General features: G+C 44.8%; 1 protein-coding gene across 6 annotated transcripts in view; it reads right to left on the minus strand.

Moving 5' to 3' along the window:
* Positions 1–17177, minus strand: part of LOC147425857 (arginine-specific demethylase JMJ20-like) — a 91977-nt gene that overhangs the window by 30872 nt on the left and 43928 nt on the right. For 5 of the 6 annotated variants that reach the window (XM_086498480.1, XM_086498478.1, XM_086498479.1 and 2 more), the window contains 2 exons: positions 3035–3190; positions 2603–2759 (listed from right to left, as the gene is read on the minus strand). In XM_086498480.1, the coding sequence (XP_086354606.1) occupies positions 2603–2759; positions 3035–3190 (313 nt within the window). Of the gene's footprint in view, positions 1–2602; positions 2760–3034; positions 3191–6320; positions 6820–17177 lie in introns of all 6 variants that reach the window. The other variant, XM_086498482.1, reaches the window with a different exon arrangement.

Consider the following 17177-nt stretch of genomic DNA (forward strand, 5'->3'; position numbering starts at 1 on the left):
TGGTGTCCCTCCTAGTGAAACTATCCTCAAAAGCACCCACATCAAGGTGTAGAGATCCATTACAATTCCAAGCAGCAACTTTTGAGTGTGGTCCCATAGGTCTCGTGCCATCATGCGGAGCGTCTCTCCATAATAACTACTCATCGAAGGCCAATTTCCCTTTCTCTCGGGCTGTCCTTATCTCAGGCATAACTTCTCGCATATGAGCAAGCTATGAGAGTGTGAGGTCGTCCCCAAGGAATATCCCTGTCTTCTTTAATGTAGGACGCTTCTTCAAGAAATCCTTCTTTGCTTCCATGGAGGGGAAGCGAAAGATCAATGCTCTCTCCTTGGAAGTCTCCCCATTTCCTTCTCTCTTCTTCCCCACTCTCCATGCCTTTGTGTGAGTGGACTCACTACCCATCATAATTAGAAGTTCTTTGACTTCCCCTCCACATCATCACGATCTCTTAGACCAGCCACTCGTACATGTAAAGCTCTAGCCTTCCTCCTTTGCTCTTCCTCTAGGGTCATGTTGATGATTGTGGGAGCGGGGATGGCTATTAGTTCTTTCCCTTTCGCTTTCTTGGCGGCTACTATCCATTTCTCGGCATCATCTACCTTCTTTTGTGTTTTCGTGATTACATCTACCCACGATGACGTCTTTGCCTCATGTTGCTTCTCTTCTTCTTTGATCTTCCGCACTGTTCTCTGATGACTTTGAGTTCCTCTATCATCAAGGGCTGGATTTCCCCTTCTTCAAGTCCACTCCCTGCTCTAGTTTCCGCAAGCTCTCGCTTGAGGGCTAAGACTTCTTCCCGGAGCGCCTGGACTTCTGCCTAAAAGTCTTCTTTCTCCTCTTTCTATTGCTTGTCCTCATTGAAGACCATTTAAATGAGGTTGGCCTTTTCTTTCCACCATCCTTCCATCTCCGTTTTCCACTCTTTCATCTCTTTTTCCACCTGTGTTATTCTCTTGTTCGTGACCATGAATGTTGCCTTCGTTACCGCGAGGGAGACTTGCACACGGGTGAGTTGCTCTTGATCTCCATTGTGAGAGAGAGAGAGAGAGAGAGAGAGAGAGAGAGAGAGACACTAAAACAACCAAAAAATACAAGAAACCCTAAAAGCAGCAAGAAACAATTGTGAAACCCTTAAAAATAAAAATAAAAATCAGCTTCAAAACCCCTAAAAACGTGGTTATTTCTTCTAGCCTGTGACTTCTCTAGTCTGCACTTTTGAAACTTTAATTGTGAAATCAAGGTTCTCCTAGGCTCATCTAGGTACATGTAGATGGACACTTTCAAGCAAACCCACCAATCAGCGGTCGACATTTTTATCGTGCACATATAATGTGCTACTTGCTTGAACCTAGACCAACCAGCTAACTCACTGGTTACAACGATAATGGACGAGGAGCCCTTGGCATGAGTTGGGCGAGTGGTAGCCCAGCCATCAAAGTGGCTTAGTGCCCACCTGGTGTACCGCCCACCACAATCTATATACACAATTCACCTCATCCCCCAAGAGATATTCTAGCCATTACTCTGCAATCAACTCATTGGACTAGCGAGCCTAGACCAGCGAGCCAAGTCACTAGACACGACTGGTTAGGCACTTGGCATGTTTTGGTGAACAAGTTGTAGCCAAGCCATCAGGCATGGCCCTGGCATACCACCTACCACACTTTACACAGTTCATGTCATCCTCTAGTCCACTCACTAGCCACGACATTCTTGGACAAGCTATTGGCGTGAGTTGGCAAGTGGCAGCCAAGACATCATCGTGGCCAAGTGCCCACCAAGGATACACCCACCACAGTCTACACACTTCACCTCATCCTCTAGGAGATATTTTGGTCTTGTTTATAATCTCCATCACATGTTGGGAAGGGATCCGTGGCGGGCATCAATTTCTGGGGTTGAGACTATGTGAGTTCAACAAGTTAGAGCGAACTGCTCTGAGGCTACCCACATCACGCACCGAGCACACTTACCAATTATCCGCGAGAGAGTGATAGTTAACTATGGTGTATACTTGGCATCCCAAAAATCCACATACACTGAGGAAGATGGCAAACAATTTGAATTTGATTAGAAAACTTTTGTCTCTACTTTTTTTAATCCCTAATTTGGATTATGCTCTCTTCTACAAATTCAAACTATCGCTGGACTGCTACAAAATGAATGAGATGACATACGCAGTTTGCTAAGTAGATTTTGAGAAACATTTTCTTTTTACAAATCTTCAATGGGTCAACATCAGCGTCTTTGACTTACTTCCAGTAAAAATTTCAGAACAAAACTAACGGAAGATTGTAGACCAGTCTAGACTTGGTCAAGGTCTTCATGACAAGCCTACACAGGTAGAAAATGACTGCTTGAGACTATGCATTTTAAGATTAATTGTGGTGAATAGACAAATATAAGTTGACTTGGAAGCCTGCAAAAGCCCACCAAATTGAGATGTGAATATAGTCAAAATAAGAGGATAAACTTCCTCACAACAGGGACCACCAGCTAAACTTTACATCAGCTTATTTGAGGTATTTTGCAAACTAAGAAAAATGAGTCGGCACATAAATGATAACTAGAAAAACTAAGATTCATGCATAGAATTTGTACCTTTAGGTCCCATGTACACAAAACGGTAGTCCGAGAGGCACCCAGGTGTCTCCACTTCACCTTCATTAGCATGTAATTGATAATGCTCTAGATAGAGATTTAGCCAGTCATCCATGAAAAAAATTGGCGTGCTGTAAGGGCCATACTCAGGATAATCCTTCACATAGTTCAAACGGAAGTCTATCAGTAAACACTACACCAGGATAACAATGCAAAAAAAACTCCCCTTGAGAGCATGCATGTTACAATTTTTGGACAAAAAAGGCAGGAACAACAACCAAGCAACAAAAGCATGCTACTTATGCCCAATGAACTGTATATAAGTGATTCTTTGAGGCATTTTATGTGCTTGCATCAAAGCACACCATGCTAATTCTAGAGAAAAAACAAGGCCATCTGCACACACAAAGAGCTGATTATACACGGTTTTACCTTAACAAAATGCCAATCTTTCAAGTAAAGAAAAGAGCCTGCGCAATCCAAGTCTTGCTTATATGAATTATGGCGCTTCCAGTAAGTGATGTAGTCTGCAACAGTCATATTTACTCTCTTTTGATCAGTGAACTCCCTTGTGGAGCACTCTGCAACCTGCCCATAGAGCACCTTACTTCAAGAAAGCTATATAAAGAATCATGCTTGAAAACCAATTATAGAAAGGCAGTTATGCCAACACATTTTCATTGCAAGTATACCTGTACAGCTTCAGACAAGATCTGATTTTTATAAACTAATGAAAAGTGCAGGAATGTGTACATGCATGCACGTCACACACACACGAAACAAGCACGCACTTTTTTAAAGTAATGCCACAAACACCCCTACACACACAGCAACAGCAGCTTGTGTCAGCATATGCAGCAGAAGAAACACAAACACGGGCGAGAACGAGAGAGAGAGAGAGAGAGAGAGAGAGAGAGAGAGAGAGAGAGAGAGAGATGTGAAGCCAGTAACTCGAAACAAACACGGGCGAGAACAAGAGAGAGAACGAGAGAGAGAGAGAGATGTGAAGCCAGTAACTCGATAACTCCAGAGGTAGAATGATACAAGATGAGCTGTATGTGGATAGAGGCTGCACTAATATAGTGACCCAAACTCTGAGTCGGGTAAAAACTTTCAAAATACCCAACAGGGAGAATCCACAAAATTGGGAGTAGATGATAAAATGGGTAACCTGTTTGGTGCAAACCCTATATGTACTTAGAATCCCTAACAAAAGGGTGAAAGGGTGACCAACCCACAATCAAGGGCTTGAGTGCACGTGAGACAAGTCGTAAGCAGGAGTGAAGGTATGTGGAAGGTGAACGTAAAGCTCTAACACCCCCCCAGAAGCTAAGAAGCTTGGAGGAAAAAGCGTAGTCCGGACAAAATTTGGAGAGTCAAAATGAGCGCCAAGCCAAGAAACGACGAACCGTCCAGTGCCAAGTGAAGATGACCGTAGTGGAGGTTGCAATGATCAAGTCAAATGAAGCTGAAAAATTGGCCAAAAGAAGCAATTCGCGGAAGAGATTGAAATAGAAGTGTCAAAGATGAGAGTATCACAACCACAAAGAAGCCCTCACTCATCAGGTCTAGACAGTGAAACCTAGGAGATAACCTCCAAAACAACGAGACTAGGGATTTGAGGCCTCCAAGAATGAACAAAGAGTTTGAAATCCTCTCCACCACTGCATAAAGCACTACAAAGAACCACAAGGCCCAAAATAAACAAAACCTCCAAAACAACGAGACTAGGGATTTGAGACCTCCAAGAATGAAGAAAGAGTTTGAAGTCCTCTCCACCACTGCATAAAGCACTACAAAGAACCACAAGGCCCAAAATAAACAATCCTGTTCACCAATGGCAAACCCTCAAGTACTCAAGACTTAATAGAAAGTACTGTAGTCGAGAATCAAGTGCGTCATCAAGGTTATAACCATATCGTCAAGGTTATAACCATATCTTCTAAAGAATCACCTGCTTCATCTCTTGCATCTTCTCAATGTCATCCTTCATGGACTTCAACTACAGAGGTACCTCCAAGGAAGAGCTCTTTGTAGGCATCATCCTATTGTAAACTTTATCCAACTGGTTCACGATCTCTAAAGCATTGGCCATACTCCCAACATGTTTGAGTGTCTGTCGTGTACTATTGAGGAAGATGAAAGACCAGATCCTTGCATTAGGCCGACCCCGAGCACATTGAAGCTCTGCAAACTTCTCCAACTCCTTGGTAGAAAGAGATCCGTCTGTGGGAGCCTTTGGCCACTCAATCTCGTCGTGCACCATAAAGATAAGGTCGCAAGCCTCCATTACTGCCTCCATAAGCACCTTTGAGTCCTGATAGTTGGTGACATCCAGCCTTTATCATGTGGAAACACCGACAACACCGGAACCTTCCTCTCAAGTCACTCCTATAATTCCTCGCTATGAGTAGACTTTGACAAATGCTCCAACGCATCATCCATGTATCTAGGTAGACTTCCTCTTTTGTGTCCCCATCATGAGAACTCTCAAGTCTCCGCACATTCTTCTTCTTTGGTGCCATCGTCAAGACATTCCAAGGTCGCAAAAAAATCCTCCATGGATAGATACAAACGGGGCTTCAAGGCTACAAGCAGCCTCTCAACGAAAGGGATCTCCAAACTCCTCAAGAAGGGCAGGTACACCAGTTGAAATCGGTCCAAATTCAGTCTCCCCATCGGGCACAAAATCGGTCCAATTGGCTGGCCAAAGATCCACAAGGTACTTGGCACGAGCAGTCACACTCAAATCACCTTCAAGTCTCCAAAACGCAACCAACTCCTCGCTGAGAATCAGCAACACTCCTCGGTCATCCACCGGTTGTAACAAGAGGGGAACCACGTGCCAACGAGAAAGAACAGACTGAACAACTTTAAGCACTTCAATAACATTGAACTGAAAGAGATGCACGACAAACAAGATGCAGAGTGGCGGAGTTCTACCCGAAGAGAGCACTGGCCCCAAACCCTAGCGCCCCTTTCGGTATTTCTTTATATTGCATCAACAAGGTACAACTCCCATGGCTCAGCTCTGCATCTCCCACGGATAGACTGCCAAAGTGAGAGCCCTTAGGTCTTATTTGAAGGCCTTTACCCCTCTAAAAACAATACATGCAGGAGAAAAACAAGGCACCAGCGCTAGAGGTGGGAGAGGGGGGCTGAAATTCTGCCAAGAGTTGTCCTTGCGGCATCTTTAATTGTCTCGCTGCTAGGTGTCCTGTTTGTGTAAAACAACACACATTGGCTTTAAAAATTGGGGCAGGCAACCAAGTGTGGTCGGTCACTTGGGGCTTAAAAATTTTGGGGTGTTTTTGTTTAGTGTTAATAAAGTGCGTTGCTGGTCTTATACGTAAAAGAGCCATCTAAGAGTTGCAGCAGCGTGAAAAGCCAGCCAGCCCTGAAAATTCAGCAACGCAAAAGTTTATGCATGCGTAAAAATCTCAACAATGCAAATTGCAGTGAAGAGGCACTCTCAGCCAGCATTTTGTGATGACTCTTGGGGAAGGGGAGCACCACTTCATGCTGAAGAGGCACGGGCAGAAGGGGCACCGCATGAGCAACAGCCGGTGAAGAGGCAACAGCCAGCTACCAAGAGGCAACGATGAAGAGGTGAATCACGAGGCTTCCATCAAGAAATTTTAGCACGCACATCGAGTATGCCATCCTTCCATATATCTATATTATCTATGTATTACAGATAGATTAGGGCAAGGGTTACCTCATGGGACTCCAAGAGAAGGACTCCATCTTTCTTCTGCTTCCATACAACTCCGAAAGAGGGTAGGGTAGCGGAGAGGGTGAGAGGCTCACAACCATCAGGTCTAGGAACAAAATTTGCTATGATACCACTGTGAGGATTACTGCTATTAATTAGTGTTTCATCCTATTTAGTTATGTGTTCTTAAGCCTAAAAGTTGTAGATTAGACTTGAGAGACTTGAACACTGATGTTTGATTGATTGAATGAATGAAAACTAAGTAAATAGGCTCCTTATATAGGAGGCGAAGAGTCACAAATGAAAAGGCATATCTCATGGTGAAGAGACATGACTTTAGGCGTAAAGACAGATCCTTTGGACGAACAGCCGCAACCATTGGGTGAAAGGGTCTGACCAATCATTGAAGGAGTGTCGTTCTTGGTGAAGAAGCATGTCTCTATAGCGAAGAGAATTGACCATCCAAGTGTAGGGGTCCTCCTTGGCATGTCACTTTGCATATCTGCAACCATGAGAAAGTGTATGATGCAACTAAGTCACAATCGTGACACATAGACAGCAGACATAGATAGACTGAATGACAAGGTGGTCTTACCTTATGCACATGCATAGGTAGTGTCTATACACTTGACAACATAAAGACACAATAATTCTGACCTTTCCATAAAGTTGGACAAACATCATCACTAACATATGGTAGTTCACCATGATTTTCTGATCTAGATATTGATTTGGTTGTATGTTCTTTGTGTTGCAAAATAATTATTTGATGCTTGAGAAAACTCCATCCGGTTTGACCCGTTCTAGATTTTTAAACAACTCTATAAAAGCTTTTTAGGCAACGTTGTAAGAATCTTTACTATTGCAAAAGTTTAGGAAAAAATGATTGTTGTAGAAGCAAAAGTTAAACTATAAACTCAAAGGTTGAAGAATCAAACCCAATATGACCATAAATCTTGTCATAGAAGCGGTGCCAGAAAAAAAACAAACAAAAATTGATTTTCAAAAAAGTTGATGAAGCCGAGTTGCCAAATACTTGTGGTGTGCCAAAAGCAAATACCGATGCATAAGGCCTCTTGATTAAGGCCAAAAATCCACATTCAGCCGGCCAAAGGCTAAATAGAGCTTCAATGTGAAAACTTAACAAAATAAGCAATTGAGCCTACAACAGACAGCGTGACTACAATGCCATGTCATTATTGCTTAAACTGTCGGTGGATGCCAAGTTTTGGATAGCAATCGTGTCGATAATCACTCCCAAGGCCAAGGTGCTTGGATTGAGGTCAGCCTTGTGTTAGAGTTCATTTTCCTGTCTGGTGGTAGCTCCGATATCTCCCAAGAGCAGATTAGTGAGTTAGGGCTGTTTTGTGGCTATGCCCGGCCATACTTGACGTAGACGTACCTGTTCTCGGCGGTGCACTTCACTGTGATGCTCACCAGGTAGGCTTGCATGAGGCGGGACCCTCATTCCTAAGATTCCCCGGCGTCAGAGTCTCGAGTCTTCTGCAGTTCTGCGACTAAATATGTGTTCCATGTCACTTTTAGTGAGTTTACATATTTATTAGCCATTTATTGGGATCGTGGGGTTTTTTGGCTCAGTAGGGCAAACTGATAGTTTCTCTATATAGACATCCCTCCCCTTGTACTATTTGGTATGTTATTCAGTGCAGATCTCCAGCATTTGGGCACTCTCTGTCTCTCTAGCGTTTTTTGTGTTTGCTAGCGTTTTGACAGTCGTGCTCATTCTCTCTCTGGCGTTTTCTGCAGGCACCATCAATCTCCTCTTGCTGGCGTTTTTGCACATCGATCTCTCTCTCTACCTCTAGCGCTCCCTCTCCCAAGTGGCCTACACACCCTCGTGGTGCTGCTTTGCGCTCGGTGAAATCCAGTGCCCGTTCAGCGGGCGGTATGCGCTTAGCGCTAGTACCTTGATGGCGAGGAGATCCAACACGATAGATATTGACTGCCCATCACGGAGAGGTGTCTTGATTGCGGTTGTAGACGAGTTTCTCATCCGATTCACTCTTTTTCCGCTGCACCTTTGACATGGTATCAAAGCCACGGTGTGCTTTTGAATCGGATCGGTGATTTATGCGAGTTGGTGTTGCTGATTTTTCACGACGAAAAGAGGCGGTTTGCTGTTTTTTCTGCGTTTTTCACTCTTTTGGGGCTGATTTCAACTGTAGTGGACAAATTTGTAGATTTTCTATCTTCTACTTCGACCTCGCCGTATAAGATGCCCAAATTCTCCAACACCATGGAGAAGAGTGATGATTGAAAACATATTCAGCCCATGGTGACGAAGGAAACCATGAGGATGGGATCGGCGGCGGTGACACCACCGTCAATGAAGAATGGGGAGATTGGTCCAGTTCTATTCCGGCGTAAGTGATCAAACAATCACGATACCTACACTCCCTACCTTTCCCTCGGATCGGCAATTGAATGGAGACAACTATGCCATTTGGAAACCAACCATGATGGCGGTCTTTGACTCTTACGAGCTTGGAGGATTTGTCTGTCACCAGCGTGTGACTACTATCTATCCTTCTTGTTGATTTCTTTCTTATTATCTATTTACTTTCACTTTTTGGAAACACCCCTCGGAAAATCTAACTGCCCTGCATTGCATAGCTAGTGTGGAACTGTCCAGAGGGAGTCCAGGCCTGAGGGCAAGAGAGCACTAAGGTTGGACAAGGACAATGGTTAGCCAAGTGGGGTCATTGACTAGCCAAAGTGGAATCCTTTGCTACAGAGGCTACATTTCAGTTCTGGATGTGGCCGCAGTGTACAAAGACGGTCGGATGACCTAGAAAGATACAATGGCAGCATCTCCTAAAATTTAGGGAAATGCTATTTTGGGACCTGAAAATGTGTTGACGTCATTACCTCCGGAATGACAAGGGAAACATTTTCTTACTCTGCCGTGAAGTCAACTGGGCAACCGGTTGGGATATTTTTAGACGGCAACCCCGAAACGGGAAAATGCTTGTAAATGTGCCAAGTGGCACCTTCTGGTGCACTTGCCTCATGCAACAAGAAGTGGCGCTGAATTTGAAGAGGGAAGAGCCTCATTTTCAGATTTGTCACAGGTTAAGAGCTATGGAGTGCTTGCTTTCCCTCTTATGCACAGTGCGGTGCCAGGAGTGATGCCCTGCACGCTACGCACTGCCCTTTCTCTCCCCTTTCGCAGTATGTTATGCCCCACTAGTGGGCTCTTCATTTGACCAATGTACAGTTGTGTGGGTTCATGCGCGATTGCCGAGGCAAGAGCCTCTTGCACAGGTACTGGATTAGCTAGTGGCTAATCCCCCCACAGGTACAGGTGAATTCGGAGAGGTTTCACGCGAGAAATCTCGTCCGATTCAAAGGGCAAGTAGCCCTACAGGTGCGGGAGCTCGAGGACTTGCTACGGCTGCGACCGGCACGCGAAACGGAGCCCGAAACAGTGAATTACAGCCTGCTGTGTATTTTTGCAGGTTTAGGGTTTTGGCCCTAAACGGACCCTAATACCCCCAGGAGGTTCGGGGACGCAAGGGGACCGCTGTACGGGTGATCTGGCGCATTTTCAGGGCTGAAAACAGAGAATTCGGCGTGCTGCAGATTCTCGCCAGGTTTTGCAAAGTGCCCGTATGCGTCGGGAAAGTCAGTCAATGCGTGGGAATACTGACTGTGAAGGGTTCTAGTACAGTTATGCTGCCAAAATCGGGCTGGAACAGTGGAAATTCAGCCGAGTTTGTGCAGGGCAGCTTGTAGGGAACCACAGCGTTTATTCCCTCTTTTGAATAATAAAGAAATACTGAAAGGGGCGCCTAAGTTAGGGGCCAATCTGGTGTCGGTCTTCTCATACAGGTGCATTCTAGCATCTGTATCCCATTCCCCTCTCTTGTGTCACTATAGCGCAGGTATAATAGACGACTCGTAATGGGTGAAAGCTAAATCAAGGTTTAAAGTAAAGTCTACCGCCCTTTTTGGATTGAACAGGCCGGTTACATGGTTCCATCGATGGGATTAAATCACTTTTTCCCATAGAAGTGAGCCTTGCTCAGTTTTGGGCTTGAAGACACAGGGGATCATAGACCAGACACAAGGAATTGCAATTATGGCTGACAGACCAAATGATGTGACTGAAGAGGTTTCCTCTTCACAGGGTCAACAGACACATGAACTGGGTGAGTCCTCAAGACCACCACAGATTGATGACGATATATTCAGGACCCAGTTGGCTACTGCTGTGGCTATGTTCACACAAGTAATACAGAACCCGAGGTTTTTAGCCTTTCTACAACCTCGTGTTCCGTCTCAGCAAGTTGGGTCACTCGATCATATTCAAAAGCCTGTTAAGGCTCGAGCACAGGTGATTCATACTGCACAGTCAATGGAAACACCTGTACACTTGACGAAGAACATGCAGTCTCCGCAACCTATGCCTAAGGTGCAAGAACAGGTGGCTGAGATGCCAGTTTTTCAAGCTGTACCAGTTCAGCCCGCCACCTTTCAGCAGCCTATAGCTGGTTCTAATGGGCAGGGAAGCAACCTACAGGCTATGCAACAGGCTTCCCACCACCTTCATTACACCCTGGCTATTTTGGAGGTGGATCGGTATTCCAGAGCATGGCTGGTCATGCACCTGGAAATCAGTTTTACACGCCAGGAACAGTGTTTGGGGGTGCTCAAACGATGATGCCTAACCCCATGTACAGTGTCATGGGTATGCAACCAGGGTTTCAAAGCACTCAGGGCCAATTTGGGATGCCACAGGCAAATTTTGGTATGGCTTGAATTACAAATCAGCAGCCAAATATGGCATTTCAGGTCAAGTTAATAGCGGCCAAGGAACACAGATGAACCCTAATAGTGTTCCCATGTTTCAGTCACTTCCATATGACAATTTAACGCCGCTGAAGAGGCCAACTCCGTACAAAGAAGGTGGCAAAGGTGTATCATTCACGACCTTTACAGGGTTTGATGACAGGAAGAAGGCTCTTTCATTCCTCCAGCAGTTTGACAAGGCCTATGCAGGGGGAAATTTTACAGAGGCTTCAAAGGTCCGCAAGGCAGCCACTTTCTTGATAGGGAATGCGGGACAATGGTGGAAAACTTTATTGCTTCAAGGGCAAGCTCCGTCCACATGGATTTACTTCAAGCAGATTTTTGCAGCAGCATGGTTATCTGATGACTTTGAAGCAGATGTCATGACAGAATGGCACCAGTTAAATGCTGCCACTTGCAGAAATCTAGATGATTACAATCGGAAATTTTGGAAAGCTCTACTTCCAGTAACTTCCTATAGGTTTGTGCCATTGACAGAACAGATTGAAAAATACTGTTGTGGCCTACCTAAAGGATTGAGAAAGTATTGTACGAAGACCAAAGTCACTACTTTGACGCAGCTCATCGAGGTAGCAAACACTGGCAATGGTTTGCTCAAGGGAGAAGATTGTGAATTTAACACTGGCGTCAAGGGAGGATCAGGCAAGAAAAATTCAGCCGAGAAGCACGTTCCCAATGAGGCTCCTATAGGGACTCAGGAGTCGGCCAACGCAGGGAAAAACAAAGCTACGGCTGAATCAGAAAAAGGACCAACAAAGAAATGGAAAAGACGTTTTCCTCGCAAGTCGGAAGAGCAAAAGAAGGTCCTGAGGTCAGAGAACAAATGCTTCATCTGTGAGCAGCCTGGCCACATTGCTTACAATTGTCCTACAAAGAAAAGGCCAGTTGATTCTGATGACAAGGAAGACAAGAAAGGAAAGAAGCCCATGGCTGGTCTAGTGCCAGATATGGTGGGCGACAAGCCAAATTCAGATGCAAGTGAGCTTTGCAGAGCATGGGGAAAGGTCAGGGATCAAACAGTGCTTATCTTCTTTGATCCAGGTGCCAAAGCCAACTTCATTTCCCCAGAATTGGCTTCAAAGTTGGGAATCAGACCTGAAGAGATGGGGTATACAGCAGAGGCAGTTTGGCATGTCCTGGCCATACAGAGGCTGTGACACCCATCATTGGAAAGCTACGTCTACATATCCAGTCCTATGTAGATGCTGAAGAATTTTACATCATGCCACTGGACGGATGTGATGTGTTGTTAGGTATTCCTTGGTTATTTCGTGTACAGGAAATCATGGATGCCCACAACAAAAAGATCACTGTACAGAGCAGCGGAAAGACTCACATTCTGGATGTAAAGCTTAAAGGGGAGTCTATTGCTACTGTATCAGCTTCTGCTATTACTTCTGTAATGAAAAAGCATCTTTCTGCGTACTTGGTTTTTGCACATGAAGTATCAGATTGTGATGAATCAAATTTATCTATGCTAGATAAAGAAAGGTCAATGTTTTTACAACAGTATAGTGACTGTTTTTCCGATTCATTACCGTCTCAATTGCCGCCAGAGAGACCCGAGGACCATGCGATAGATTTGGTGCCAGGCAGTAGCCCACCAAATAAGCCTCCATACAGGGTTAGTGCGGCTCAGCAGAAAGAGATAATGGGCCAAGTACAAGAGCTGTTAGAAAAGCGGCTGATTCAGCCCAGTTCATCTCCATTCTGTTCTCCAGTGTTGTTGGTGCAGAAAAAGGATGGCTCATGGCGTATGTGCATCGACTACCGTGCACTGAACAAGAATACCATCAAGAATAGGTTCCCTATACCTAGAATTGATGATATTATGGACAAATTAGGAGCAACTATGTTTAGCAGGATAGATCTAAAGAGTGGGTACCATCAGATCCGGATTAGATCAGAGGATGTGCACAAGACTGCGTTTAGAACGACGTTTGGCCTTGACGAATTTTTAGTGATGCCCTTTGGTCTCACAAATGCTCCTGCTACGTTCAATAGGATGATGGACAGAATTTTCCGTCCACACCAGCAGTTTGTTGGTACATTCTTTGATGACATGATAGTCTACTCAAAGAATGAAGAGGAGCATAGGCATCACTTGGCCATTGTGTTCAAAGAGCTACGCAGTCATAGGTTGCTCATCAATGCAAAGAAAAGTGAGTTTTTTCTGGAAGAGATTCACTTTCTGGGACACATTGTCTCAAAGGATGGTGTCAGAATGGATCCTGCAAAAGTTGAAGCGATCAAGTCATGGCCAAATTAGAAGACGGTGCATGATGTCCGAAGCTTTTTGGGACTATGCTCCTATTACAGAAGGTTTATCCGAAATTTCGCTGAGATTGCTTCACCTTTACATGCTCTTCAAAAGAAGGCAGTCACCTTTAGATGGACACAAAAAGAGATTTCAGCTTTTAATCTCTTAAAGGCAAAGATGACTTCAGATCCAGTCATTGTGTTGCCAGATCTTAGAGAGTCATTTGTGATCCAGTGTGACGCCTGCGGTAGTAGCATTGGTGCAGTGCTAATGCAAGATGGCAGGGTAGTAGCCTATGAGAGCAGAATTTTGCAAGGGCCAGAGATGACTATGTAGGTCTATGAGAAAGAGTTACTGGCTGTGATTCATGCGCTCTTAAGTTGGAAACACTACCTGCTAGGTGCAGATTTCTTTGTCCAAACGGATCATCAGACCTTGCGATACTTCTTGACACAAACAAAGTTATCTGAGAAGCATATGCGATGGGCAAATATCTTGTCCATGTTCCATTTTCAGATTGTGCATGTGGAAGGCAAGAAGAACGTTGTGGCTGATGCCTTGTCAAGGAAGCCACAAATTTCAGCTGTGTCGATTCCTTATCATCATGAACTTGATGATATGAGAGGACAGTATGCAAATGATGAAGATTTTGCAAGGGTCTTCGAGCAACTAATGGATGGACAACGTCATGAACACTATCTTCTTAAGACGGGTTCATGATGATGCATGGCAAATTGTGTGTCACAAAGCCATTGCGACGCAAAGTTATGGAAGAGAGTCATGTCCCACCGTATGCAGGGCATCGTGGTATCGATGCTACAATTAAAGCGGTTGAGACATTCTTCTATTGGCCTACATTGAGAAGGGATGTGGATGCCTTTGTGCTAGAATGCCTAATATGCCAAAAGGTCGAGTTTGACAGGCAAAAGGCACCAGGGTTATTGCAACCACTACCTATTCCAGATAAACCATGAGAAAGTATTGCTATGAATTTTATCTTTGATCTTCCGAGAACGCCGACAGGAAATGATGGTATTTGGACCATTATTTGCAGATTCAGGAAACAGGCTCATTTTATTCCTGTCAGGAAGAAGATAAAGCCAGATCAGATGGCACGCTTGTTTATGAGCAATATTTTCAAGTATCATGGCATGCCACAGTCGATTGTTAGCGACCGTGATCCACGCATGACAAGTTTGTTCTGGAGAGGCTTGTTTGAGAATATGGGCACCACGCTCAAATTCTCTTCGTCATTTCATCCTCAAACAGATGGGCAGTCAAAAGAGGAAAATTCTACTGTCCTAGATCTGCTGAAGTGCTATGTGTCAGGACATAAAAGAAAGTGGGAGCAGTATTTGCCATTGGTGGAGTATGCATACAATAATACAGTGCATTCATCAACTGGCAAGGCACCTTTTGAGATAGTTGAAGGTTGCAAGAAAGTTCCTCCCATACTGCATACAAAGAACAAGATATTTGAAGCAGATAAGTATGTTCAGGACATGGATGAAATGTACAAGAAGGTCAAAGTGGCCTTAGAAAGGACTCAGGCAAAGCAAAAGAAAGCAGCTGATCGTCACCGTCGTGAAGTGGTATATTCACTTGGTGATTGGGTGCTTTTACGCTTTGAAAAGGCAAGGTTAAAGAAGATGAAGGGCAAGGAAAGACTGTTTCCAAAGCTCAGCATGCGTTACTATGGACCTTTTCAAGTGTACGACATAATCAGTAATGTTGCATATAGGCTCAAATTGCCTGACAGTTGGAAGATTCACAATGCGTTTCATGTAAGTCTTCTCAGACCCTATGTGGGTGATGTGCCAGAGGATATGCCAGCTGAAGATCAGCCGGAAGTCGAGGAACTTGACGAGATCTTGGTCCCGGAACAGATTTTGGCACACAAAGAAAGGAAAGTGAAAGGCAAGGTTGCTAGGCGTTACTTGGTAAAGTTCAGAAACTATCCACCAATGGATGCTAAGTGGATCGAAGAGGGTGAACTTGCAGAGTCACCAACTGTGTTATCACTTTACCTGGAAGCCTTCGATTTGCAACCTACCTTGACCCCTTGAGTTTCAAAGCTAAATGGATTGTCAGTGTCACAATGGCTTCTGAAACAAATGATGTACATGGTATTTAAAGTGAGCTCAAATCAAATACCTGTTACATGAATGTTAGAGCTGTACAGATTGTCAGTTTGGCAATTGCTCTTATGCAATGTCCAAAACTTTGGTTAGTGCTATAGAAGTGAGTATTTCTTGTCAGTTTGTCAAGGATACAGTGATTGCTTCTATTAAAGAGTACATGTGTAACTGCATTCTTAAACTGTCGGTTTGGGTATGCTCGAAAGTGTTACGGGATCCAACGTGTACTATAAGACAGTGGCAAAATGTGCAGCTACCATTTTGTCATTGGAAAGTTAGTGACTCAAAGCAATGGCAGAGTGTGCAGCTACCACTATGTCATTGGGACAGGGTTCACACGCAGGCAATACATGAGTCGACGAGGTGTTGAATACACCAGGGTTGACAATGAGCATGTATGTGTCGTACATGTGTCGACAGGTGTTGAATACATCAGTGTTGCCTAGGAGCATGAACGACATAGATGCAAATGAGGACGTTTGAGATTTCAAGAGGGGGGTATGTCACCAGCGTGTGACTACTATCTATCCTTTTTGTTGATTTCTTTCTTATTATCTATTTACTTTCACTTTTTGGAAACACCCCTCGGGAAATCTAACTGCCCTGCATTGCATAGCTAGTGTGGAACTGTCCAGAGGGAGTCCAGGCCTGAGGGCAAGAGAGCACTGAGGTTGGACAAGGACTATGGTTAGCCAAGTGGGGTCATTGACTAGCCAAAGTGGAATCCTTTGCTACAGAGGCTACATTTCAGTTCTGGATGTGGCCGCAATGTACAAAGAGGGTCGGATGACCTAGAAAGATACAATGGCAGCATCTCCTAAATTTTAGGGAACTGCTATTTTGGGACCTGAAAATGTGTTGACGTCATTATCTCCGGAATGACAAGGGGAACATTTTCTTACTCTGCCGTGAAGTCAACTGGGCAACCGGTTGGGATATTTTTAGATGGCAACCCCGAAACGGGAAAATGCTTGTAAATGTGCCAAGTGGCACGTTCTGGTGCACTTGCCTCATGCAACAAGAAGTGGAGCTGAATTTAGGAGGGGGAGAGCCTCATTTTCAGATTTGTCACAGGTTAAGAGCTATGGAGTGCTTGATTTCCCTCTTATGCACAATGCGGTGCCAGGAGTGATGCCCTGCACGCTACGCACTGCCCTCTCTCTCCCCTTTGGCAGTATGTTATGCCCCTCTAGTGGGCTCTTCATTTGACCAATGTACAGTTGTGTGGCTTCATGCGCGATTGCCGAGGCAAGAGCCTCTTGCACAGGTACTGGATTAGCTAGCGGCTAATCCCCCCGCAGGTACAGGTGAATTCGGAGAGGTTTCACGCCAGAAATCTCGTCCGATTCAAAGGGCAAGTAGCCCTACAGGTGCGGGAGCTCGAGGACTTGCTACAGATGCGACCGGCACGCGAAACGGAGCCCGAAACAGTGAATTACAGCCTGCTGTGTATTTTTGCAGGTTTAGGGTTTTGGCCCTTAACGGACCCTAATACCCCCAGGAGGTTCGGGGATGCAAGGGGACCGCTGTACAGGTGATCTGGCGCATTTTCAGGGCTGAAAACAGAGAATTCAGCGTGCTGCAGATTCTCGCCAGGTTTTGCAAAGTGCCCGTATGCGTCGGGAAAGT

The sequence above is a fragment of the Adiantum capillus-veneris genome, chromosome 24 (genome assembly GCF_014529385.1).
Source record: "Adiantum capillus-veneris isolate H3 chromosome 24, ASM1452938v2, whole genome shotgun sequence".
In the NCBI taxonomy this organism is placed as follows: Eukaryota; Viridiplantae; Streptophyta; class Polypodiopsida; order Polypodiales; family Pteridaceae; genus Adiantum; species Adiantum capillus-veneris.